The sequence below is a fragment of the Talaromyces atroroseus genome, assembly GCF_001907595.1.
Source record: "Talaromyces atroroseus strain IBT 11181 chromosome Unknown scaffold_9, whole genome shotgun sequence".
In the NCBI taxonomy this organism is placed as follows: domain Eukaryota; kingdom Fungi; phylum Ascomycota; class Eurotiomycetes; order Eurotiales; family Trichocomaceae; genus Talaromyces; species Talaromyces atroroseus.
The window spans coordinates 1,182,799-1,206,015 of record NW_017971441.1 but is presented as its reverse complement, the minus strand read 5'-3'; the positions used below and the strand labels follow the sequence as shown (position 1 = coordinate 1,206,015).

Sequence of the window (23,217 nt, the reverse complement as noted above, 5' to 3'; positions counted from 1 at the left end):
GCAGGAAACCCTTGCGATACAAGCAAGCAATGTACAGTAAGAGTAGACAATGCGAAAGGACTCTTAATTTCTGCTCCTGTTCTCCTTGTCCCGTTATCCCGACTCCTCCGTCTCTAGGTAGCAAAGAGCACAAAGGCCTGCTCGCTTCCGCGTTGATTGACTTGGACTGACAGGGAGCTTTGGCGAAGCAGCGCTAAACTTGCCTTAGGGGGAGGTTCTTTTGCTTTTTCTTCTTTTAGGAAATGGCTCTAATACAGAGAACCAGAGGAAGGCTGCTTCTGGGCAGCATCATCAATCGCTTTACAGAGGTGGGTGAGGTTAAGGTGAGAGAAGGAGGAAAGGAAGGAGAGCGATGAGATTTGTTACGCCGCCTGTTCGGGACTAGCGCGGCACATGATTGCCAAGACCGGGCTGCCGTTGCTTGTTTGTTGCGTTTGTCTGAGCGCCCGCCTGATTGGCCCGCCGAAAGGCAGGAAGACACATGGACGCTCGCTTTGCGTTGCGGACGAACGTTGCTTTCTACGATGGGATCATTGGCTTCTGCTCTTGCACACGGAAAACCGGCCAAGTGAGAGAGAGAGAGAAAGAGAAAGACCGAAAGACTCTGTCGTTATCTGCGTGCTGTCGCCATGGCCTCCCTAGCCTTGTCGCTGCGGGACCGGCAAGTCGGTGAGTTGTCATTTGTAGCTACGAACTGAGCATTGGTGCTGAACTGCGACGACTGCAGCATCGATCCAGAAAATCCTGAACCTGAACCACGATATCCACGTCACTGGAGATGCTCCGCTGGAAGGCGCCGCCCCTCAGTCTACGCCCATCTTGAACGAAGACGGCGATCCCATATGGAAGGTCCTGGTGTTCGATAATAAGGGCCGCGATGTGATCAGCAGTGTCTTGCGAGTCAACGACCTGCGGGCCTGGGGTGTGACTATTCATTTGTATGCCATTTCCACTGTTCTGTGCGCGTGTTTTTGTGGATGGCGATGCTGATACAATGAAAAGAAACATAAACTCCGCGCGATACCCAATTCCCGACGTTCCTGTGGTCTATCTCGTTGAACCTACTCCAGTGAACGCGCAGCTCATTACTTCTGACCTATCCCGCGGACTCTATTCCCCGGCCTACGTTAACTTCTTATCCTCAGTGCCCCGCCAGCTCCTAGAAGACTTCGCCTCGCAGATTGCGTCTACGGGCACGGCGGAACACATTTCCCAGGTTTTCGACCAGTACCTGAATTTTATCATGGCGGAGCCGGATCTCTTTAGCTTGGGTCTGGGTAACGACTCATATTGGAAAATCAACAGTGCCCAAACGAGCGACGAGGATCTTGATAGTATCGTGGATAAGATCGTTAGTGGGCTGTTTGACGTCAGCGTCACCATGGGTATGCAGCTTCTAATAAGTGACTCGTACGGAAAATATGCTCTGTTACTGACTGTTTTAATCAGGTGCCATTCCTATTATTAGATGTCCGAAAGGCGGCGCAGCAGAGCTCATAGCGACCAAGTTAGACCGCAAACTTCGCGATCATATACTGAACTCCAAGGATAATTTGTTTTCAAGCAACAAACGGCCGGGGGTGGCTGTGCCGTCGTCACGGCCAGTTATGATTATTGTGGATCGGAATGTTGACCTGGTGCCCATGCTGTCCCACGGGTGGACATATCAATCTCTGGTGCAGGACGTACTCAACATGCATCTTAACCGCATCACTGTGGAGACACTTGTGGATGAATCAGATGCTTCTAAAGGGAAGACCAAGAAAGCATACGACCTTAACGCAACCGATTTTTTCTGGAAACGCAATGCCAATGTGCCCTTCCCCCAGGTGGCAGAAGACATTGACGCGGAGTTGACACGGTACAAGGAGGATGCCAACGAGATCACAAAGAAGACCGGGGCATCGTCGATTGAAGACCTTCAAAACGATACTAGCGCGTCTGCGCAACATTTGAAAGCGGCCATAACTCTCCTCCCTGAATTGCGCGAGCGTAAGGCAACCCTCGATATGCACATGAACATTGCCACAGCGTTGCTACAAGGGATTAAAGACCGCCAACTCGACAATTTTTTCCAACTCGAGGAAAATATCGGCAAGCAAACCAAGAGTCAGATATTGGAATTGATAAACGACCCGAGCAAGGGGACAGACCCATCAGATAAACTCCGACTGTTCATTATCTGGTTTCTGACCACAGAAACCGAACTGACGCGCGGCGAAATGACGAATTTTGAGGAAGCTTTGCAGAAAGCAGGTAACCAGGATACCACTTCTATTGCCTACGTCAAGCGCGTACGAGAGATTACCCGAATGACTATGATGACAAGCTCGACGGTAGCTCCCCAGCAACAGTCATCTGACTTATTCAAGGGATTCTCTTCCCTGTCAAACCGACTGACAGACCGTATCACATCTGGCGCGCTCGGGGCCAACTTTGATTCACTCATTTCCGGCGTCAAAAACTTCCTTCCAGTCAACAAAGATCTTACGCTTACAAAAATCACAGAGTCTATTATGGATCCTCAAGCGGCATCCAGTTCAGCGATTGCCAAGACAGAAAACTATCTCTACTTTGATCCTCGCAGCGCCAACGCGCGCGGGGCCATGCCTACATCCTCTTCGGCTCGTGGACAGCAACCAGCCGGTGGATCTGGTACACCAGGAATCAACGCTAGTTTCGGGCAACGCCGCCAAGCTTTCAATGAAGCCATCGTGTTCACGGTTGGTGGTGGCAGTATGGAAGAATACGGCAATTTGCAAGACTGGGTGGCTCGCACCAGCGGACAATCTGGCGCTGCTGGTGGTGCTCCTGGAGGCAGCGTTGGTGTTGGTGTTGGTGTTGGTGTTGGTGGTGGTGGTGCCAATCCAACAGCCACAGCGCCAGGAAGCCATGCCAAGAGAGTTGTGTATGGAAGTACGGAGTTGATGAATGCTTCTGACTTCTTAATAGACGCATTGGCGAAGCTGGGAAAAGAGAGTTAAGTTAAGCCTTACGTTTTCTCTGTGCAAGTCATGCCGGGGGGGGGGGGAAGATTCCTTCTTATAGTTATCTAGGTTTCTTGGTCGGGCATGGTTGAACGTTGGGAGGTGGTGTATCATAATATATTCCAATATCATGCCCCTTTCCTTTTTTTTTTTTTTTTCTCTTTGTCTGTATATACGTATAACTACCTAGGTACCTAGTTAAAGGGTTCTTTTATATGATCAATATCCTTACATTCTATCTACATACATTCTATCTATATACCTATTACATAGTGCAGCATGCTGCTACGTATATATATATTTCAATAATCCCACTCACAGCCCAAACTTGGCCTTAACATCCTCCTCGGAAAACCTCTTCGTCTTCGTCCGCAACATGTCCGCCCTCTGCTCCAGGGACATTTGAATTTGTTGCTCGCCGATGGGAACAAGGCATTTGGCGAGGTACATGTAATCTCGTTGCAGCAGTTTCACGGTCATCATGATATAGTCTATGTTCTTGAATACGAGGGCGCGCTCCGTCTGATATTTGCCCTTTGCGCGCAGGAAGGCGACTGGGTGGTCGCGCCAGTGGCGGCGCGGGTTGAGGTGGTGCGAGGTATGGTAGCCGTCGTTGAAGCAGAAGCGGTTGGACTGTGGGTTGTTAGCTTTAAGGGGAGAAAAAAAAATAAAAAAAAAAAAGAGAGAGAGAAAGAGAGAACGCACTGCAACGTCGATAAGGGTAATGCTGCTCCGTAGATCAGACGTCGGATCGTCTTCGTCTACGAGAGCATGCTGGCCCCAATTGCCAACCATGAGACCGATCCGGAGCATGAGCAAGGGCAGCAGGAAGGCAAACGTCGTCGCTCGCGCATTGACGTACTTGTACAGCACGGCGAGAACAATATAATTGCTAACCTCCCATACGAACGCCTTTAAACCCAGTACATATTTCCCGTGTCGGACAAAGTAGAGCGGCAACTCGATCCAGACGAAGAACATGAACCGCAGCACATAGTGCAGGAAATCCGGCACGGAGTCGCGCTGATACCGGATCGTTGACGAGAGGTCATCGGGTCCGTTGCCTTCGACATGGTGGTGTTTAATGTGGTGGTAGTAGTACGAGTTCCAGGTATGCCCGAACAGCGGGTTTGTGATGTAGGGAAACAGGACGTCGAAAGCGTGGATGAGCGGGTTTGCCTTGGACAGAATGCCGCCCATGTGTATATGCTGGTGCATCATGAGCGTGTACGTGCCCACGTAGTAGCTTTGCATGAGCCAATGCAGCACGCCGTGCGTGTAGGTGAAGTGTCGGTATAGCAGGAGGGCGGAAGGCACGGATGTGGAGAAGTAGAGGAGCAAATGCGTTAGCATCACGACGTCGGTTTCGACGCGCACGATCTTCTGGGCAAAGGAGATGTAGGGCAGAAGGACGTTGTTGTATATGCTTGCTGGCAGCCGGGCACGTAGATGGGCCATGTCGAAGGTCACGAAGACCGTGGGCTCGAAGGACGAGGCATTCGAGGGATCGTTGAGAGCTTCCAGCTTGGAGATGGCGGCTTCGTCTTCATGGTCGTCGGTCTTTGCAGACGGATTCCTTTTCCGGAGTGTGCTGGTATCCTTGTTATCCTCTGCAGAAGAGCCCTGGCACTCGGCAATGTCGTGGTGCAGATTCTTGAGAACAATGAGGTCGGGCTCCGTCAGGTTTGGGTCCACGAAGGTCTGCAGATCCATGATGCCGGCCAAGTTCTTTGTACGACCGCGGTTGTCTTGTTCAGAATCTCATCTCTTACACCAGATACATATATATATTATAAACACATATATGTTTCAACCAGCGAACAGTGAACACAGAAGTATTAAGAATCGATCAGCCCACACTTTTTTTTTACCTCATGCCACCCGGCGATCCTCTCGGTGGGCCTTAGCCTTTAGGCATCGCGTTAGCCAGCCCCTATTCGACTCAACCGACATAATATTATGCATTCTTGCATTAAAAGAATGGATGAGAATCAGAAGAATTGGGATTCATAAAACATAATAAAGCGCTAAACTAACTGCCCTCAGCTCTCGACCTCCCGGGGAGTGATTAAACAGGCGTCATCCTTGATATAAAATAAAACGCCCGAAGACTCCTACGTCAATCATTGTCGTGTTGCAAGGGTCCGTCTGTTGCTTTCCAAAATCCAGTCATTCATCACCATACTAGTGCGCCCTAAAAGAACCGACTAAAGTGACTAGAAATCCGCCTAGCGCCATCATAAATAGTAGCAATTAATGAGAAGAAAGATTATAAATAAAAGGTATCGTTGCCCACTCCTGACCGTGCTCCGTTCACGTAGTCAGAAACACGGAGCTGTGTGTGTTGAGGAAGAACCACTGATGAGATGAAAATGAACATCTAGACCAAGGTTTAAGCAGAGTTGATAAATCAGTTGAAGAAATCTGCCGGAAGAGAAGCTAGACCGGCAATAGTGCCAATACTTCCAACAACAGCACCGATAGCAGCAACTGTCGCATACTTCATGAAGCTGTGAACTTCCTTTGTTTTGATCCGCTTGGGGCGGTGCTCCAGCGCGCGGTTAGGCTGGACTCCACGAGTAGAATCTGCATCGAGAATTTGCGGCTGAGAGACTTGAATGCTCTGCATGTCCGGCCGTGGCTGTGCGTCTGGAATGCTATCCGGGCTATCGCCATTGGTCTCATTAGAGTCACCAGCCATATCCATCTCAAAATCATCTGCTTTCCGCTTCAGTCCATTAGAGACGACAGTATTCGCAAATGATTTCTCAACAATATCTGCAATCGATACACGAGACTTTGACGGTTCTGCAGGCTTCTCAACCTCCTTAACGGTTGCAGCATTCTCCTTGTTCGAACGTAAGTTGGGAAGCTCAAATGGCTTTTCGTTGCTAACAGGTGGTGCCTGTTCTCCTAGGAAATCGCCTGCCAAATGGCGCAAGTATCCCGATGAACGGTGTGGACCAAAGGGAAAAGATTCATTGGCGGTTATGGAACCATAAGGATTGGCCATATGGACGGGATCAGCGTAGGAAGCATGAGAAGGGCCCTGATTGCCTGTCCAGATCTCAAAGTTAGATGAATAGTCACTGTAAGGCTGATAGCTAGGAGCAGGAGTGCTCATAGGTTTTGCCATTGCCTTGTCTGATGGGCTCGGAATACGTGGGATGAGATATTCTGGCCACGGAACAGTGTAGTTTGCCGAGCTTGTGACGGGTGGGTTAGAAGTTGGCCCACGAATATCAGCAGTCAGATCTGGCTGAGCAGCAGACGTGCTTTGCTCAGGCAACAGAAACTCCTGCGATGAGCCAGGTTTAGGAGCGTCGTCTCTTTTAGGTGGTGTAGGAAATCCCATAACGCGGAAACGTTTGTAATTGTACAATCCGGGCGTGGGATTTTGCTCATCTAGGTCATTGCTCTCGGAATGATCGTTTTCGCTTTGGTTGGACTCTAAATCATCTTCATGATTTCCCCTTGCTTGGTCACCTGCAGAGTCGTCTGATTCACTATTGGCATCATCGTCTTCGGAGTCAAACTGGCTTCCGTCTTCATTATCTTCGTTACCAAGAGATTCGGGTGAAATAAACTTCGTATCACGGCCTTCCAAGGCTGAATCATGTTGAGAAGCATCAATTTGCCTCGAGTCAGCAGGATTCGACTTGGGTAATTCGGAGGTCTTGACTTCGGGCGAGGTAACGGGAGAAGTTAAATCCAGAGGCCGACTCATATCACTTCCATAGTCGAGGTCGGATGAGTCAGATACATTTTGTGGAGTCTTCGGCTGATCATGAACCTCCTTGGAGTCGACAACCTCGATCAATTCATCTTCATCCTCGGGGACCGAGAATGTATTCGTTGTTGCCTTTGCCGTGTCTTTGGCGACTGGCTTCGATTCATGCCACTGGCAATCGAGACGGACAGCAATAGGTCGAAAGGTCTCTGGACATCTTATAGTCAGATATGGAATTTAACAAACAGATAATATTCAAGTTCTATCACGTACCAGTACCGCGTGAAATTTCACTACCAAAGGTTAAGACGTCTCCGCTCTTGACGTTGACGTTCTCCTTTGGTTTTATTTTATTGTCATTCAACTGCGTCCCATGTAAGGAGCCGTGGTCGCGAATATAGACGGCCTGCAAAGAAAGCCAGAGTCAGCAATGATTGCCATTTGAACCAAGAGGGTTGATGAAGGCTTTTACCTGTTTTTCCATACGAACACTTAAGACAGCATGGCTTCGAGACATCACACGAGAACTAAACCAGCCATTATCGTGATCCGGGACGAGGTTTTTCGCTTCCGACTTAGACGCTCGACCGATGGGTATGGTGTCGTCATTCGAAGAAAAGGTGAGTGATCGGAAGGGAAGTGTATCTGGGGAGTAGACTGGAGTGAGAGTAATTACGACTTCATGTAGACATCATATCAGCCTTTCATACTCTCATCTTGTTGGATGGATAGGTTGGTGGTTGGCAACATACCTTGCTCGGAATGCATCTTGTCGGGTGTCTCTCTCTCCTGTATCCCACAGAGTATGGCGTTGGAGTCCTCTTTGACTCTAACAAGAGCTATGGGGGTTTGAGGGGGATGAGTCCAGAAGATGGCTGCAAGTCAAGAGCGGTATACCCCACCTTGTTCTTGATAACAAGACAGAGTATGCAGAGAGTCGAAGGATAGCCAGGTAGAGTAGAGGTGGCAGGAGAAAAGGAGAAGATAATACGGGTCTGGTGATCGAAGAAGAGAAAGACGTTCAGTCCATGAGCGAGTAATCCAAAGATAAAAGAGGCAGAGGGGGCGGGAAAGAGGTAGGCTGATACAGATTAGGCAGATAGATGCTGGTAGCAAGTTTAGCTTGCAGTTGGCCCTGGTTTGCTGGCAGGTCGACGATCAACCAATGGAAGGGGAGGAAGTGGCTGATGACTCGCTCGATTTGGGTACGGGCGGGGTATCGACTTTCGTAAAGTGACGTGACGTTCGAAGGGTAAACCTCGGAGCCTCAGTTGCGAGCAGGAGATGAACGAACACAATGAGCCTGGCTCGGTGTTGGAAGCAATCGATGGAGCAAGGGGAGCAGAGAAGTGGATGGAGGCTGTGAAAGCGAGTGGAACACACAGAGAGACAGACAGAGAGGAGGAGGAGGAGGAGGAAGAGTAGGAGTTGAAGGTGAATCCTCAGCTCCGATAAGAGCCGACACCGAACAAGGAAGGGATTAGCTAAGGTTTGGTCCTTCCCTGTGAAACACCGAGCAAAGGTGCTCGAGTGGAAGGAGCGTCCCGGTAAGATGTTCCGCGCAGGTACTTCCCTCCTTCCTTCCTTAGGTACACGATGACGCGGACACTTGGCGATGGGCAACCTCAGGTGTCCAACTTGCTCTTTGTACTTCCAAGGCTCTTTGGTTACAGCGCGACTTCCACTACTGCTGCAAACAAATATAGATTCTACACATGCTCTATCAACAAGTCTGCCTCGTGACCATGACGAGTCTTATCAATGCCGTCATCTGATGCGATAAGCACGGGCCCACCGCGCGATAAAGCATGTTATGGCTGCCTGAGGCTGCCAGCAAACATGGGTACATGACAATAGAGTGTTCCATGTAATATTTACCAGCAGACCTTTAGAAGGATAATTTTTTACTGACAGGAACACGGGCGGCCTCAACTCTAATACTACAAAGTTCTCTACTGCGTCATCGGCTAGCACTCCTTCTGGATGCGGTCATGTGAAATCAAATGCCAATCTCAGTTTTGCGTATTGTACAAAAGTAAATAGGAACAAAGAGATGCTCTAACTATATTTACCGATCCCTCAGCCCTCTCTTAGGCCATTCCCTGGATACCACCATATTCCAAAGCCGACTAATAAAACAAAAGGGAGGGACCAGAGCCATGGTCCGTCCAGTGCATAAGAAAACTGAAAAACAGAAAGAGAAGAAAAAAGAGTCACGGTGACTCACCGGGATGTATTACATGCAAGAAATCCAACAGATGATTTTTCCGACATGGAACAGGAACAGAAACAGGAGATATGGTGATATCACTCCGGACGAGACAAAAGACTTGAGGACGGTCGGCAAAAAAAAAAAAAAAGAAAAGAAAAATCAATTAGAGAACCCGTCGAAGGTGAGGAGAAAAGAGATGGGAAAAACGTCGGGCATCTGTGCAAGCTTCCCTTGTCGCATCCGTCACTTTACAGGCCTGGTGGAGCACCGAAGCTAGCGCCCATAGTTTGTAGACGTGCTGCCAGTTGGGGGTATTTCTCCTGGACTTCGAGCTGTGTGCGGGTGGCCTCGGCATAGGAGATAGCATTGATCACCTCACCCTCTGTACGGGCCAGCTCGGCGGCTCTGGTGAAGTACTTGAGAGCTTCGGCGACTCTGCCTTGCTGCAACAAAAGTTGAGCCATGGTACCGACGGCAATGTCACACTCCGGATCGACTATTACGAATCAGTACCTATGCATGCAGGCTAAACATATAATATGGATCGGAATGGAACGAAATGAACACTTACTGATCAAAGCCTTCTGGCACAGACTCTCGGCCTCCTTGAAATCCTGCTTCCATTGGAAGATACCAAGAGCTTTGTTGATGAGAGGCAAAACATTGATAGCCGTAGGCTTAATCTTGCTCTCCATCTCGATCGCCTTGTCGAACTTTTCAATGGCCCCCGGGAAATCCTGCTGGTCGAGGAGCAGCTCGCCGTAGTAGTTGTAAACATCCGGCACATTCTCAAATTTCTTGACCGATCGTTTGAATGTCGCCATGGCTGACGCAACAGAGCCGAGCTTATATTGTGTCACACCAAGCTGAATGTGGGAATAGATGAATGATGGGTCGAGGTCGATCGATTTCTGGTAGTCCTTGGCCGCTTCGGCAAATTCACCAAGGATGAAGTGGAGCTGTGCGCGATGGTAGTAAATGTCAGGGTCATCCTTGTTATGCGTAATAGCAAGCTCGAAATCATCGACAGCGGCCTCCTTGTTGCCTGCGTATTGTTAGTAACACCGTTGGAAAAGAGAAATAGAGCCATAACCTACCAATCTCGAGATGCAAGCTGGCGCGCTTGATGTAACTTTGCACCAATGATGGTTGAAGTTCAACGCTCCTGTTGAGGTCTTCGAGCGCGCCCACAGCATTGCCCTGCAGGTATGTGAAAGTAGCACGCATGTTCAATGCGTCTCCCTCATATTCACCGAGATCTCCCAACTCAAGCGCCTTTTCGAAGGAGTGCCAGGCCTCTTCATATCCTTCGCCTGTCTTCTGCTCCAGCGCCAAATAACCCTTACGCAACAATCCTTTACCACTTTCCTCATCCAAGTCCTCAGAATCCAGACCGGCAGGAATTGGCTTGGGGCGGAAGCTCTGAAGGTAGTTGGTGACGAAAGTGGCACCAGGGAGCCGCTTGCCCTTTGCTTCCATGATCTCTTTGCCCTTCTTCTCAGCAACCTTCTTCAGCAGTCGTTCTAGAGATTCTCGGCTCTGGCGGTTGGTGAATTGATCGAGGATGCAGCTAGCAGTGAAATCAAGAAGAGCGTCGTTGTGTCTATCCAAATGCTCGTAAGCGACAGCTCGTCGGTTGAGGGCTTTCAAGTATTCATTGTCCATGGCGAGAGCGGCGTTGGTGTCTTCGACCACTTTCTCCCATTCAGACAGAACGTTCCAGCAGGCGGCGCGGTTCGAGTAGTAGACAGGATCTGGTTTGCACAAGATGGCCTTGCCGTACAATTCAATTGCGCGGTTGTAATCCTTCGAGCCGTAAGCCTTGTTACCTGCAGCCTTGAGCTTTGCTGCATATGCTTTTCGTGTCTAACTGCTAGTTAGGGAATGCGCCCATACGCGTCTCCAATTGTGAACGGGGACCAAGTACCTCTTCCGATAAAGAATGCACGGTGTTCTCATCTACCTCCGGAATTTCACCGACATCTTCAACCGTGGCTGTTTTGGTTGCTGGCATCGTATGTTAGAAAGGGAGAAACCCAAAGTGAACATGAAAATTGAGAGAGCTAGCTGTGTCTCGTCTCACCTTCAGCGGCAGCTTTCAATTCCTGAGCCTTTTTCTCTTCCTCGGCCTTCTTCTTCTCCTTTCGCCTTTGGTTCTTGCTCTTTCTAGGCTGTGCAGGTTCTTTAGGTTTGCTTGAGGTTGACAGGTAATATACGGTTCCACCGGTTACGACTACAGCGATGCCGGCAACTGTATAGACGACAGCTTTGTTTTCCGAGACCCAGTTCGAGATGCGGTTCCATACGGAAGAAGTCGATGATTCGGACAGAGACGATGTGTCAAGAACGATATTCTTCGCAGGCGTCGCCGGGGGCAATGTGTTCGCCATTTTTGAGTGAATGGAGTGATTTTTCGTTTGGATGGGGGCAGCTGTTGCGACGACGCAACGAAAAAGGGACGGGGAAAAAGAAATACACAATTAAAAAATCCTATTAAAAAGAAGAACAAGTCCTTGTTCAAGAAAAGCACCAAAGCAATTATTAATGGCGAGCGATGGATGATGCCAGGCTCAACTATTTGGTAGTGAGGAAGGATGAAAAGTTGTTATGCAATTCAAGGAATCCGGAACTGGCTGGGTCGGATGGCAGCCGCGCTCTCTGATTGGCCCGCGCTTCTCTCGGGAAAGATGCTGACACTGGCCAATCACGGCACAGACAGAAAGCTTCTTATATAGTTTATACGTAGTAACTAGCTATAGCTAAGACGTCTTTGAGAGATACAATCATGCATGGAAAGCTCGTTAGCCAAAGGAAAATATGACACGATCTCATTTTCAGTATCATTCACTGCCCGACCGGCTTCCTAGCTATATACGGACTTGTCTATGTTCAACATGGCCTATAACTTGGCCTCCGTCAAAAGCTCATCTATAATATCATCGACATTGGCAAGGATCGATATATGCCCGTGACCCTGCATTAAATGCCTTCTGACTTTGTCCTGCGGCAAATGATCCGCTAGCCATTTACCATGCGCATACGGCACCATCTTATCCAGGTCTCCCTGCAAGATTAACACGGGGACTTTGACTTCACTCAGCTCAAACCCCCACGAATCTGCACCGATATTTTCTAGATCATCATCAATCCAGCCGTCACAACCGAGCCTGAAGGCCTCGCACATTACATCGACCATGTTTTGACCTATTGTGTCGCGGTTTTGTTTCATACATTCGTTGTCGACTGGCGGTAGAAGGCTGTCAAGTGCTGCCATGACGGCCTCGAGGTCTGATTGTATGAGCGCCTCGCGTTGAGGCTCACAGAATGCGCGCAATTGGGCTTCACCTTGTATAGCGGCGCTAAATTCTTGGACGTCTGTTTTTATGAAGGGGAAGATTTAGATACTAGTTTGATATGTGAGGCAATTCAACTGGTTCAAGTCACTCACTGTCTTCTCCCTGGCCAGCTAGGTAATCTAGTCCCTCTGCGTGATAGGGGGCACCACCGGCAAAGGTTACTGCGGCCAGACAACCCGGCAATCGCGCTGCACAAGCAAGAGTATGGGGGCCTGGAAAAGCGTAATTGTAAGAATTAGCATTTCTTTGATCCAGGAACGGGGTGTGCAGTAGATCACATACCGCCACCGCTCCAACCTCCAACGAGACATTGCTTCACTCCCAAATGCTCTTTGAGGTATTGAATGTCATCAACCGCATCGATGACTCGCCTGCCTTTTCTCCGGGTAGAGCCTCCATAGCCAGGTCTCGAGAATGCAATGACTTTGATACCTTTCTTGGCGCAGGCAGTCACGACGGTTGGAACTGGTATCGCAGCGCCGGGAGTACCATGGATCCAGATGAGGGAGATTTTGGCGTCCTCTGGACCTGCCACGGAATAGTCCAGATTCCGTCCGTCTGGGAGCTGAAGATTTTGGAGTTGGTATGCCATCTTGAGAAGAGAAAACGTATTGCAAAGGAATTGTATTCAGAGACACGAGACTTAAATCTTCGTGAGGGGTGTCCGTCTTTTATACTTGAAAGATAAAATGCATACATAGGTCGGGGTGGGGGGTCGGAGTCGGAGTACTAAAACAAACCAAGTCTAGAAATAAGGTCTAAATAATTCTAGAAAACGTCTTTTTTGCAGACAGACATGTGGTACCGTTTACATGCTATATTCCTATACGACAAGGATTACTAGCGTATGTCCGGTTATCTTTCTGCCTGCTTAGCAATTGTGGCTCATACTGAGTAACTACTCTACTACTCAACTCCACTGTGACCCGCAAGCGTATCAGGTTAGCGTCTTTTACATATTGAATTATGATGCGAGAACTTCGTTTTCTCTTCCCGCTGACACCGCGGATTTCAAAGCATGACCGCAAATCCTCCAGATTCTTCTATCAATGCCTCTACATTCTCATTGATATCTTCTCTTAGGTTTGATCCTGATCTGCCAAGCGCCGTTCGGCAACATGCAGGCACGTCGTACCCCGAACCGCATGATTCGCTCTACTATCTCCTCCGATACCACCAAGACCGCCTCCTAAAAGCCGCAACCAATTTCCAGTGGCACAAGGCAATCAGTCTCTTGCAGCAGCCCTTGGAGCAATTTACTCAGAAGCTTGATTCTGCCATACCTGATCGTAGTAAAGCATGGCGACTACGGATCGTGGTGGATGTTGAAGGTCGCTGCTCTGTGGATGTGCACCCTGCAACCCCATGGCCTCTGCCAGGCATGTTTCTGCCTGCATCTTTCGATGTGTTGGCCTCGTTGAACCCATCATTTCCATGGCGGCTGGCTGTTGATCCCGAGAGAACTGCTCCGTCTCAGTTCACTACTTATAAGACCACATCGCGCAGTCATTACGACGCGGCGAGGCAGCGTGTTGGGATTCAGTCGCCGATGGATCCCACGGAAGTTCTGCTAGTCAACCCCCAGGGCGAGGTAATGGAGGGAAGTATTACAACGGTATATTTCCGACGGCGGCATCAAAACCACGGAGACGCTACGACGGAATGGGTTACGCCTCCTCTTGCCAGCGGCTGTATGATCAGTGTGAGCAGGCAGTATGCCTTGGACTATGAGCTCTGTACAGAGAAGGCGATTCGCCTGGACGAGCTTGTTGACGGGGAACAATGTTTGCTAAGTAACGGGGTCAGAGGCTTTATCCCAGCTGTACTGGATCTTAAGGCGGTGCACTAATCCAGTTCCACAAAGATCTATAATTGTGCTTTTATCTTTATCTTCAATGTTATTCCTTACTAGATGTCCCATGTGTATTATTTCATCTCTTTCACGAGGCTTGGCATCCAGGCATTAGCCAATAGAAATTCATGGGGCCGTCCTCCACGTGAGCTCGTAGCTAGTCCCAACACGGCGTAGCGCCATTATGTCAAGGAAAAAGAGCACGAGCCCCAAAGCCCCCAAGCGCTTTTCGCCATCCAGCATTACCTTTGATATCATCATATCATAGACACTCTATACCAATCGAGCTCTGTCGCTCTCTCAATTTGTGCATCTTCATTGAAATTCGGAGAGTAATGAATTGCTGCCGGTCCATGAATGCCTGAACGCCGCCACATCCACATCCACATCCACATCCACAGCAGCACCAGCAGTAGCTAACCAGCTGACGAATCACCATGAAATTCTTCGAGAACATCTCAACCTACGACTACTCCTTCCCCGCTGTTTCGCTCGCCTATTTCCTTCGTTATCCGAACCCCTATTCCACGCATGTCTTGACATCCGATGTTATTGATCGTTATGTCGACCCCGACACCCAACGACTGCACACGACGCGGCTACACCTGAAGAAGTCCAAGATTCCGTCCGCTTTATTGAGATTATTGCCCAAGGGCATTGGCGGGAGCGAGAATTCCGGACAGTCCTACATCCTCGAGAAGACCGTGGTCGATGCTAAGGAGGGATGGATGCACACCGAATCGAGAAACATGGAATGGACGGGCATTCTGAGTGTTATCGAGAAGCAGGTGTATGAGCGCGAGATGCCACCTGAGGGCGAAAGGGTGAACGTCCGGACCACTGTTACTTTCATATCTCGCCTGGGTCAATCGAAGCTACTCAGTCGCGCACGGAAAGCAGCTGATGGGTCGTCTTCTTCCGGCTCGGAGCTCGATGATGAGGCACCAAAAAGGGGTTTCTTTTCATCGCTCTCTACTTCCGGAATACAACGAACCATTGAGCTGATTGGTGTGACACGAACTAGAGACGCCATCCTTCGAAGCAAGCAAGGCATGAATGTTGTCCTTGAACGACTTCGCCATGGTGGCATCGTCGCAGTTCTTGAAGGAATGCGTCGAGACCGTGAAGGTATCCCTGCTCCACTTGCCGCGGGCGGACCTATGCAGTCAGAAAGTACCACTGCATGGCGGCAAGCCTGGCTTAAGGGTGTCAATAGTAATGCCAAACGGCCGACACATTTGGAATATGACGATGACGATGACTGAACAGGCATCCTTTCAGCCAGTTCATGGAAAGGTTGTAAAAGTGACCGAAAACATGCACCATCTCTTCTCTTCGTTTATTTTATTCATTTCACAGCGCGGCGCCACGGAGTTACATTTCATAATTTGGGGGGGTTTTTTTGGAAACATTCTCTCCACTTCTACAACATGAGGCTTCACAAGTGCAAGCCTTCGAAGATTGTGTGTGTATTAACAACTTTTTTTTTTCCCAGAATTTCGGCAGATGATCGTGTACGATCTTTCGCCATCTTTCTTTTCATTATAGCCATCATCAGCAGCGGCAGCATCATACCAGCAACATCTTATCACCACAGATTGTTGTCATCGTGGTATAACGGAGTCCAATGAGTTTCAGATTACTGTATCATGTCATATCTTTATGTTTCTCTTGTTTTGAAGTGTATATTTTTGCGCCATAGGGGTTGGCAGATGGAGACAAGCGAGGAGATGTATGGTCATAATGGACAGACGAAGTGCCAGTTTACTACGTGTACGCTATCCGTTTTAACCCGTCGGTATCATTTGACATATGTATGAGTACCTAGCCTTTTGACTGAAATTCAGAATGGTTGCATTACCTTCTAGTTATCTTATCCTTGAACCAGAGACCAAATGAAAGGAAAGAAACATAAATGACGTTTCGATGGCACACTCCAAAGAGAATCCAAGATCATGTCCCAAATACTGTCATACCCATTGATACTGACTGGACTGTGTGACTGGCTAACTTGAGCCTGTAATCCTTGGTCTCTGCAACCTACAGGTAGTACGATCCTTCGCCTCAAAAGTCGAGGAAAGCAAAGTCCAGGCGACCTTCACCTGCTTTCAAGACTAATCATCGTCATCGTCGATGTTCTCGTCCTCGTCCTCGAATGAGTCCACGGGGTTGTAATAATCAAATGGGCGATGAAGCCAAAAATCCGGATTGCCATCTTCGTCGTCCTCGCCTCCCCTGCGGTGCCCATACCCGTCTTGATTTGCCTGTGGGGTGTACTCAAAGGACGCTTCGCCGACTTTCTTTCTGCCAATACGAGCTATGAACTCGACGCTGTTCTGTCGAGGCAGAATCACCTGGCCCACCTCAATCTTCTGCCTCTGGGTGATTTGTTCAACATTGGGAACCCAGCTGTTGCTGCTATATTTTCTCCTTTTGGCTGGTGAAGCTTGCGTGTCTGACAGATCAATGGAAAGATCGCCGAGTTTCCGTATTCCTGGTTTTGCCGTGAGTCAAGACCCTTGTAGAAGGAGGGACAAAAAAAAAGGACTCACCTCTGTCGGACCTCCATGTTGGCGCGACGGCCGTGTCGCTTTCAAATAGCTCGATTCTTCCCTTGGAACTAGTGTCGCGTCCAACCTGAATAGAGGCTTTCTTTAACCAACGATACTTCTCATTGGCGTGCAGCGGGTCATTCTGATGGGAAAGGGAAAGGGTTAGTAAGAATCATTCATGTGTTACATGCCAAAGATAATGCCTTACTCTCTTGACATGCCAATGCATCTTCTCCATCCGCTTCCCCAAGCCTGGAAGCGTGACTGCATTGTCCTCGTCGTGCTCGTTCGGATTGAACGGCACGTATGTTACTGTGCCGTAACTCCGACGAGCCTTTTTGCTCTTGATGAAACTGGTTGATTTCACTCCACTCATCGCTGCGCCTATGCAGATTGAGGACCACGGGCCGTCTGGTACTATGACTTCCGCATCTGGCGTATTCTTTTCGCACCACTCTGTGAGCTGTGCTCGAATGTATTCAGATTCCGCGAGCCCGCCACATAGAATGATGGCCTTCAAAAAGTGTGTCAGTCAGGAGCATAAAAACATACTCAAAACAGAAGGGGGCTGGTAGGATTCGCCATGATTCACGAACCGTGATCGGTAGACTGTTTTCCTCTGCAGTGCTTTCAACTTGCTGTTGAATCAAGCCCGTTACACCATCGATAACGGGCTTGAACATCTCCACGATATCGTTCCTGTAGGGGAGTTAGTTATGAGCGAGCAGATAAAGTCCACTCAACACACACCGCTTTAAGATGACTTCGCCATCTTCTGAATCGTATTGATCTTGGTTATCCCAGTTCATTTGTAGGCGCAATCCTTCCGTTTCCGTCCGCTCGTCGAACCGTCGTTTGATGCCTTCAAACTCTTCCATGAAACGGCTCTTGGGCCCAATTATTTTCTCCGACTTGCTGGTGAACTCGGTTCCAAACCGCTGCCGCATGAACTTCAAGAACTGTCGGTCAATTGTGCTGGAACCGCATTTGGCGCCTTATAGGTATTGGGAGATCCCTGCGTCAGTCGTGTTCATCATGGACAGAAGGAATGATTAGCAAGCAGCAACAGAAAACATACCAGATCCTACGCAGGCTTCTTCAACTTTCAATGGTTTCAGTTGCTTGATCGTGTACGTTATCAAGTCCTGGTTTCGCATGTTAAACCCTAGTTTCTACAAATTGCACGAGAGAGATAATACATACCACAGTGCCGCCTCCCATATCGACGATCATAACATTCGTGTCGATCTGTTTTTGTTGGGTCAAGTTTCTATCAGTTTGAGGCCACAATAGTAATCAGGGGAGGGATTAGCAAACCTTTAGCGTGTTTGCCCCCTTAAACCTGTCTCCGTAAGAGTATAAAGCAGTAATAGCAGCGGCTTCAGGCTCCTCAATTATACAAAGTTCGTCTTCTTTGCGTTTTCCGAACCCTGCCTCAACAGCACAATCCTTGATAGATTGTTTGTCTCTGTCGGGCCATCCTGCCGGGACGGCGAGAACAAAGCGGAATTTCAGCATGCTATACGTATCAACTAGTGACTGCTTTTTGAGTGTTGCGGTGAAGTGTCTGTAGAATTGGGCGAGGTAGTCTGTCACGAGCTTGCGAAATGTCATATCTGGAGGGCACCTGATTGATCCCAGAGTCTCAAATAAAAGCGCATCATCGTGCTCACTCGGCACCTGACCTTCCGCCAGACCTAATTTAAACCAGGTATATGTGATCTCAGAGGATTTGGTCATGTACCCCCAAGCTATTACCTTGGGGTTTTCAGGCTTGCTCAAGTCGTAAGTCAAAACTGACGGCGCTTTCTCCTGATAGCCCGAACAGCCCGGCCAATCGTTATTGAGCTTCACATCGCTAAAGGAGCAATTCTCTAAGACCGTTGCGAATCCTAATAGTCGAAGGTTGCATGTGAGCATCACTGATCATTATTATGCGGGGAAGGAATCACACCAGAATACGTCGTGCCAAAATCCACGCCCACCACCATGGTCACGATTGAATTCGTCGCTAGACAAGAAAAGCAGTTAACAGCCAGTTCGAAAATAGGCGAATATCCTAAGAAGAACTAGAAAGACCGACTATCTTCCTCTTTCTCTTTCTTCTGTTTGGGTTTCGTGGGTGTCTTGCGCCTCTTTCTGGGACTTTGTTTCCGGGACTCGTCTGTATTCGTACTTGAATTAGCAATTGTAAGTTCAATAATGAGAAATACCGCACCTTTTTCGGAATCGTCATCCACTAGCAGACGAAAGATCCGGGCTGGAGCCATTGTCGAACGGACATGTCTGAGTAAAAGTAGAATCTTGTTAAGACAGATAAAGAGATGAAAAGATGCTGAAGCTGAGGAAATGGCAGCTTAGAAAGTTGAAGACAATCGGATGCTCACGTTATGTGTTCTTGATTGAGTGGACCAATGGTAGTAAGAAACAATTGGAAGCTCAGGAAGAAGTGAATGACAGAAGACGCTGAGAGGAGAAAAAGTCTGAGGCTTGAGTTGAAGGGTATTGTTTGACTGCGGGCGATTGAGAGTAGAAGGAAGTCAAGATGGAAAGAAGAAGAAGAAGAAGCAGAAAGTGGGATAGAAGAAATTGAGGGGTAGAAGGACCTAGGTAGATGACTGTAGCTGAACCAAGTCCCAGGTACGTTCGAGGGAGTTGCAGTGGTGGTGGATGGAAGTGTACGTGAGGGAAGAGTGAAGCGCCAAGAAAGATTTATAGCCCCTCTCTCACATCTAGCAAAAGCCTCTTGTGCTCGAGCGAGGACAGACAGCTGAGAGTCGAAGTGAGAGACCAGGTAGAGAGGGGGAGAGGGAGAGGGAGAGGTGTGTACGGTATGGTACCTAGGTAGTGTCGATATAAGGTTAGCTATGCCTACTTTTCTTCTAGTAAGAAATAGTATCCCTCGTCATATGGCATGACTTTGGGTAACTGATTCTTGACATACTCCTATTTCAATCTAATAACAATAAGTGTAGCCTCCTATTACCAATTTCGGAATTAGGGTTAGGCATCTGGGAAGCGCATATACTCCGCATCGAAAGGGCCGTCACCAGCAAGGTCAGATGCCTATGCAAGAGCCTATCTACCCAATTCTTCTGCAAGTGCATACAGCCATAAAAGAAAGGCTATTGGGAATGAAAGCTGCTACAGAACAACTTGGCTATTCCTGAGCAAGGGTGAAATGTGCAATGATCCTGAAAGTTTTGACCCAGACTGTAGGATCAAGGGCCTGTTATACCACTTCGTATTGAACGTAGCGAACAGTTATTAAGGCAAAGATGTGCCATCTGCTTCGGCTTACAATTTCACAACTCGCCGTTTCTACGATGCGACTATACATCAACGAAAGTCGCTGGTAAAACTCATAGAACTCCAGGATTTTGATCGTTCTCGAGTGAGGTAGTCACTGACAGAAATATTGACGGCAATTCTCTACAGCATCTTTTCTTGACTCTCAGCAAGTGGCACGAGAATCCCTGCAAAAAGCTGTGGCTTGATATCAGCGTATATACCTTACTTTTCAGGCAGCAAGGGAGGTACATATCCCTTTGAGGCTTAGCTGAAAGAGTTGCACGTTTTGGGTAAGGTGCAAGACTAGTACAAGACTATAAGTATCAGCCTCGTTCCTGCTGTGGGTTATTTCTGTATTCTCCTCTCGCAACTTACTACTAGTATATTGCGTTGCTCACCTGGGACAATTGTCATGTCGTCTCCATCTCCATCTCCCTCCCCTGGCCCTGATGTACGCGAACCAACCAACAAGCGCTCCAAAGCCCAGCAGAAACTGAGGCGAAGAAAGGGTCTTTTCAAGAAAGCAAAAGAGTTTATCACCAAATGTGACTCTGATGTGTATCTGATTGTCCGAAACCGAAAGACTGGCCAGATTCACTATTTGAATTCAGACTCATCAGGGGAATGGCCACCTGCTCATCAGAGTCTTGTATGTGTTCCCGCTCTTCTATTTATGATGATGGTAATACTCACAAGACAAGGATAAGCACTACCCTATACCAGTCATAGAGAAAGTATGAAGCTGGTAAACACCAAACCCTGGATAGCTGCAAGGGTTGACCGGCATAAGGCGTATTGTAGCAGGCTTCCCAATGTTATTAGGGCTTAGGAGGGAACTGCAACAACTTATCAACTGGCTGCTGGAGCAGTGTGTGGTGATGGTTCATGTCATTCAGGAGTTTTATTGAGAATAATACAATAAACCAATAAATTCCAACGATTAGATGTAATGTGCTCAAGGACTGTGAAGTGTGCGAATCGGCGGCAGGTTAAAGCTAACTGCAGTTAGCTTTGATATCATGCAGAGTGCTCAGAAAATAACCCTCGTAAGTTTGATAAATCAGGACCGCCATGTCTCGTGTAGCTTTGGGTATCCTCATGACACGGTAATGGATAGCTGTCGAGGAACTGGCCTTCTTAGTTATCCCTTCGGCCATATTCCCCCAAAGCGTTTCGTGTTAGGCAAACCTCGGGCAAATTATCCCACAATGCTGGAGTAAATCGAGACCAGGGAAGAGAAGAAACACAAGGCTTAGTACTGGATGTACTCTTCAAGAAAGAATAAGAGAGCTGGAATGGATTCAAGACGAGGAATATCCTGAAAGATGCAAACAGCAAGTCGTGCTAGCCTCGTTTAGGCACCGCACCGCCCTTTCTCCCTCTTTTTCTTCCTTCCTTCTTCTTGTCTCCAGCTCTCTTCCTTTTGGCCCTCAGATAAACGGCTGAATTATCCCACCATACTAAGAAGTCTACTGCATGCATCAAGTTTTTCTTGCTTCGAGATGTGCGAATATCATTCTAGTGGTGTTGCTAGCACTGTTCCCGTCGCCCATTGCTATTGCGGTTTACTGATGTCTGAAAGGCATCTCATTGCGATTCTCAAGTATGTAGCTATTCATATATCTTTAATTCGATGCATTGACCAAATCTATAGGGCTGTCCAGCCGGAAAGAATGAATTTTTAGAAGAGATCTTAGACTTCTTCAGAGGGTATAAAATATTCAAAATGGCTTCAAATATTAGCAGCTACGGACTAATAATGCTTATTCAAAAGAATGCTACAACACACGTCAAGCTTGAGGCGAGAATTTTCCATTTGTGGGCTGGTCACAGTCAACCAAGCTCCAGCCGGCTCAAATCTCAACAGTGTCGATGGCCCAGTGCCAGAGGACCAATGATCAAGGATACAAAAAAAATACCCAAATTCGTCCAGCAGCGCACGTTTTGGATTGAATTCCTTCCAATAAACATATCACAAAAAAGTAACGATTTTCACCACTTGCCCAAGCAGCTCAATTTCTACTCAATGACCAACCATAGCTGCTCCTACTTCTGTTCCAGTAACTGTGAGTGTCATGTTCACAAGCGTTGAGAAGATTCTAACAAGAGTCTCAGACTCACAGCACCAACCCAGCGTTTATCAGAGAATACAATTTCAGAAACGCTGGAGCAGATCGTGAGAGCAGAACGTCAAGGGACATAAGAATTGATTCCCAACCAACCATTACTTCCCTTCCTCTGAGGGCTATGTCCATCACCCAGAAGACTATCGGGTCCATTGATATGAATACCCGTTAATAGATTCTTCAAGGGAAGCAGCTATCATCTAAATCTTGGTCAGTATTATGAGAGAAGTTTTCGAAATATTCTTATTGGTCGAGAGTCACATATGGCGTGGAGCGGATTATAATGGTGTTATTTTGAATGGAGCATTTTTTGTCCTAGTGGTGTTCTCAATAACAGAGATAGAACTTTACAGTAGTTCCCAATATTAGTGTCTATACGTTGATAATGTCCTTAACACTAGTGTGTATAAATATCACCAGCGCAGGTTTTAGGTGTTACAGCCATGATTATCTATGAGAATGCATTTTGGACTAAAGCGTTCATATGTATAAAGTATATCATTAATCATCATATAGTACGCATCATAGACAATAACCACGAAGTGTATCCCCCGTCCACATTGCCGTCCAAACCCAATTTTCGAGATATGCTTACGAGAAACCAGATACTTCCAACGTCGGATACGAACATATGCAGAGAATCTCATGTTATGGTGTCAGATGTGACTTCCTCTTGATGCACACGGCCGTCTACTCCTGGTCAACGTTCCGGAGCTCTCCCGCACACCCACTCTTTTCCTTGAAGTGATCATTGCTATTGCCTGACCAGAGCCCAATTCCGCGGAGCAGGAATTCTTGAGCCTTGATGGTGAAATATGGTTTGTCAATGATGCGTGTGTTATGGCGCGAGCGCTTTTGCTGATCCATGCAGCCAACCACTCAGGTATCTTTTGGGCATATAGTTCACCACGCCAAGGTCTGCAGAGATATGCAGTTCAATGCATCCACCTCATGCAAGGAATGCCGCATACGACGGTCTAGAAGCACCTCCTGCAGCCGCTCTACGTAGCCGGGCGACGTGTTGATCGAGATGCCGAGCGGTGGGTGGTTCTTCGCTTACAGCAGCAGAGGGAGGAGTGGCCAGGTATCTTCACGGATTATTGAGTCAAGG

The 23,217-nt window shown here is 48.1% G+C and overlaps 9 protein-coding genes across 9 annotated transcripts; 4 read left to right on the top strand and 5 right to left on the bottom strand.

The window, feature by feature from the left end:
* Positions 1 to 629: 629 nt before the first annotated feature.
* UA08_06787 (hypothetical protein) lies at positions 630 to 2,984 on the top strand (the record flags this gene model as incomplete). Its single annotated transcript, XM_020269103.1, has 4 exons — positions 630 to 669; positions 728 to 938; positions 1,003 to 1,385; positions 1,450 to 2,984. The coding sequence occupies 4 exons, from the start codon at positions 630 to 632 to the stop codon at positions 2,982 to 2,984; spliced, it is 2,169 nt and encodes a 722-aa protein (XP_020118090.1).
* A 318-nt stretch (positions 2,985 to 3,302) lies between these two features.
* UA08_06786 (hypothetical protein) lies at positions 3,303 to 4,700 on the bottom strand (the record flags this gene model as incomplete). The annotated part of the gene is made up of 2 exons (XM_020269102.1): positions 3,303 to 3,620; positions 3,693 to 4,700. The coding sequence occupies 2 exons, from the start codon at positions 4,698 to 4,700 to the stop codon at positions 3,303 to 3,305; spliced, it is 1,326 nt and encodes a 441-aa protein (XP_020118037.1).
* A 697-nt stretch (positions 4,701 to 5,397) lies between these two features.
* UA08_06785 (hypothetical protein) lies at positions 5,398 to 7,485 on the bottom strand (the record flags this gene model as incomplete). Its single annotated transcript, XM_020269101.1, has 4 exons — positions 5,398 to 6,926; positions 6,991 to 7,123; positions 7,190 to 7,374; positions 7,470 to 7,485. The coding sequence occupies 4 exons, from the start codon at positions 7,483 to 7,485 to the stop codon at positions 5,398 to 5,400; spliced, it is 1,863 nt and encodes a 620-aa protein (XP_020118036.1).
* A 1,692-nt stretch (positions 7,486 to 9,177) lies between these two features.
* Positions 9,178 to 11,319, bottom strand: UA08_06784 (Mitochondrial import receptor subunit tom70; the record flags this gene model as incomplete). The annotated part of the gene is made up of 5 exons (XM_020269100.1): positions 9,178 to 9,425; positions 9,501 to 9,974; positions 10,027 to 10,795; positions 10,857 to 10,936; positions 11,013 to 11,319. 5 exons carry the CDS (start codon positions 11,317 to 11,319, stop codon positions 9,178 to 9,180), a joined length of 1,878 nt encoding a protein of 625 aa, XP_020117997.1.
* Positions 11,320 to 11,828: 509 nt separating this feature from the next.
* On the bottom strand, positions 11,829 to 12,877 carry UA08_06783 (hypothetical protein; the record flags this gene model as incomplete). The annotated part of the gene is made up of 3 exons (XM_020269099.1): positions 11,829 to 12,304; positions 12,378 to 12,497; positions 12,568 to 12,877. 3 exons carry the CDS (start codon positions 12,875 to 12,877, stop codon positions 11,829 to 11,831), a joined length of 906 nt encoding a protein of 301 aa, XP_020118051.1.
* A 426-nt stretch (positions 12,878 to 13,303) lies between these two features.
* On the top strand, positions 13,304 to 14,134 carry UA08_06782 (hypothetical protein; the record flags this gene model as incomplete). The annotated part of the gene is made up of 1 exon (XM_020269096.1): positions 13,304 to 14,134. The coding sequence occupies one exon, from the start codon at positions 13,304 to 13,306 to the stop codon at positions 14,132 to 14,134; it is 831 nt and encodes a 276-aa protein (XP_020117996.1).
* A 440-nt stretch (positions 14,135 to 14,574) lies between these two features.
* UA08_06781 (hypothetical protein) lies at positions 14,575 to 15,402 on the top strand (the record flags this gene model as incomplete). Its single annotated transcript, XM_020269095.1, has 1 exon — positions 14,575 to 15,402. The coding sequence occupies one exon, from the start codon at positions 14,575 to 14,577 to the stop codon at positions 15,400 to 15,402; it is 828 nt and encodes a 275-aa protein (XP_020118050.1).
* Positions 15,403 to 16,251: 849 nt separating this feature from the next.
* Positions 16,252 to 18,959, bottom strand: UA08_06780 (hypothetical protein; the record flags this gene model as incomplete). Its single annotated transcript, XM_020269094.1, has 10 exons — positions 16,252 to 16,631; positions 16,690 to 16,831; positions 16,898 to 17,203; positions 17,286 to 17,388; positions 17,440 to 17,683; positions 17,768 to 17,834; positions 17,893 to 17,937; positions 18,007 to 18,581; positions 18,644 to 18,700; positions 18,773 to 18,959. The coding sequence occupies 10 exons, from the start codon at positions 18,957 to 18,959 to the stop codon at positions 16,252 to 16,254; spliced, it is 2,106 nt and encodes a 701-aa protein (XP_020118098.1).
* A 1,433-nt stretch (positions 18,960 to 20,392) lies between these two features.
* On the top strand, positions 20,393 to 20,760 carry UA08_06779 (hypothetical protein; the record flags this gene model as incomplete). Its single annotated transcript, XM_020269093.1, has 2 exons — positions 20,393 to 20,629; positions 20,710 to 20,760. The coding sequence occupies 2 exons, from the start codon at positions 20,393 to 20,395 to the stop codon at positions 20,758 to 20,760; spliced, it is 288 nt and encodes a 95-aa protein (XP_020118096.1).
* Positions 20,761 to 23,217: the final 2,457 nt, after the last annotated feature.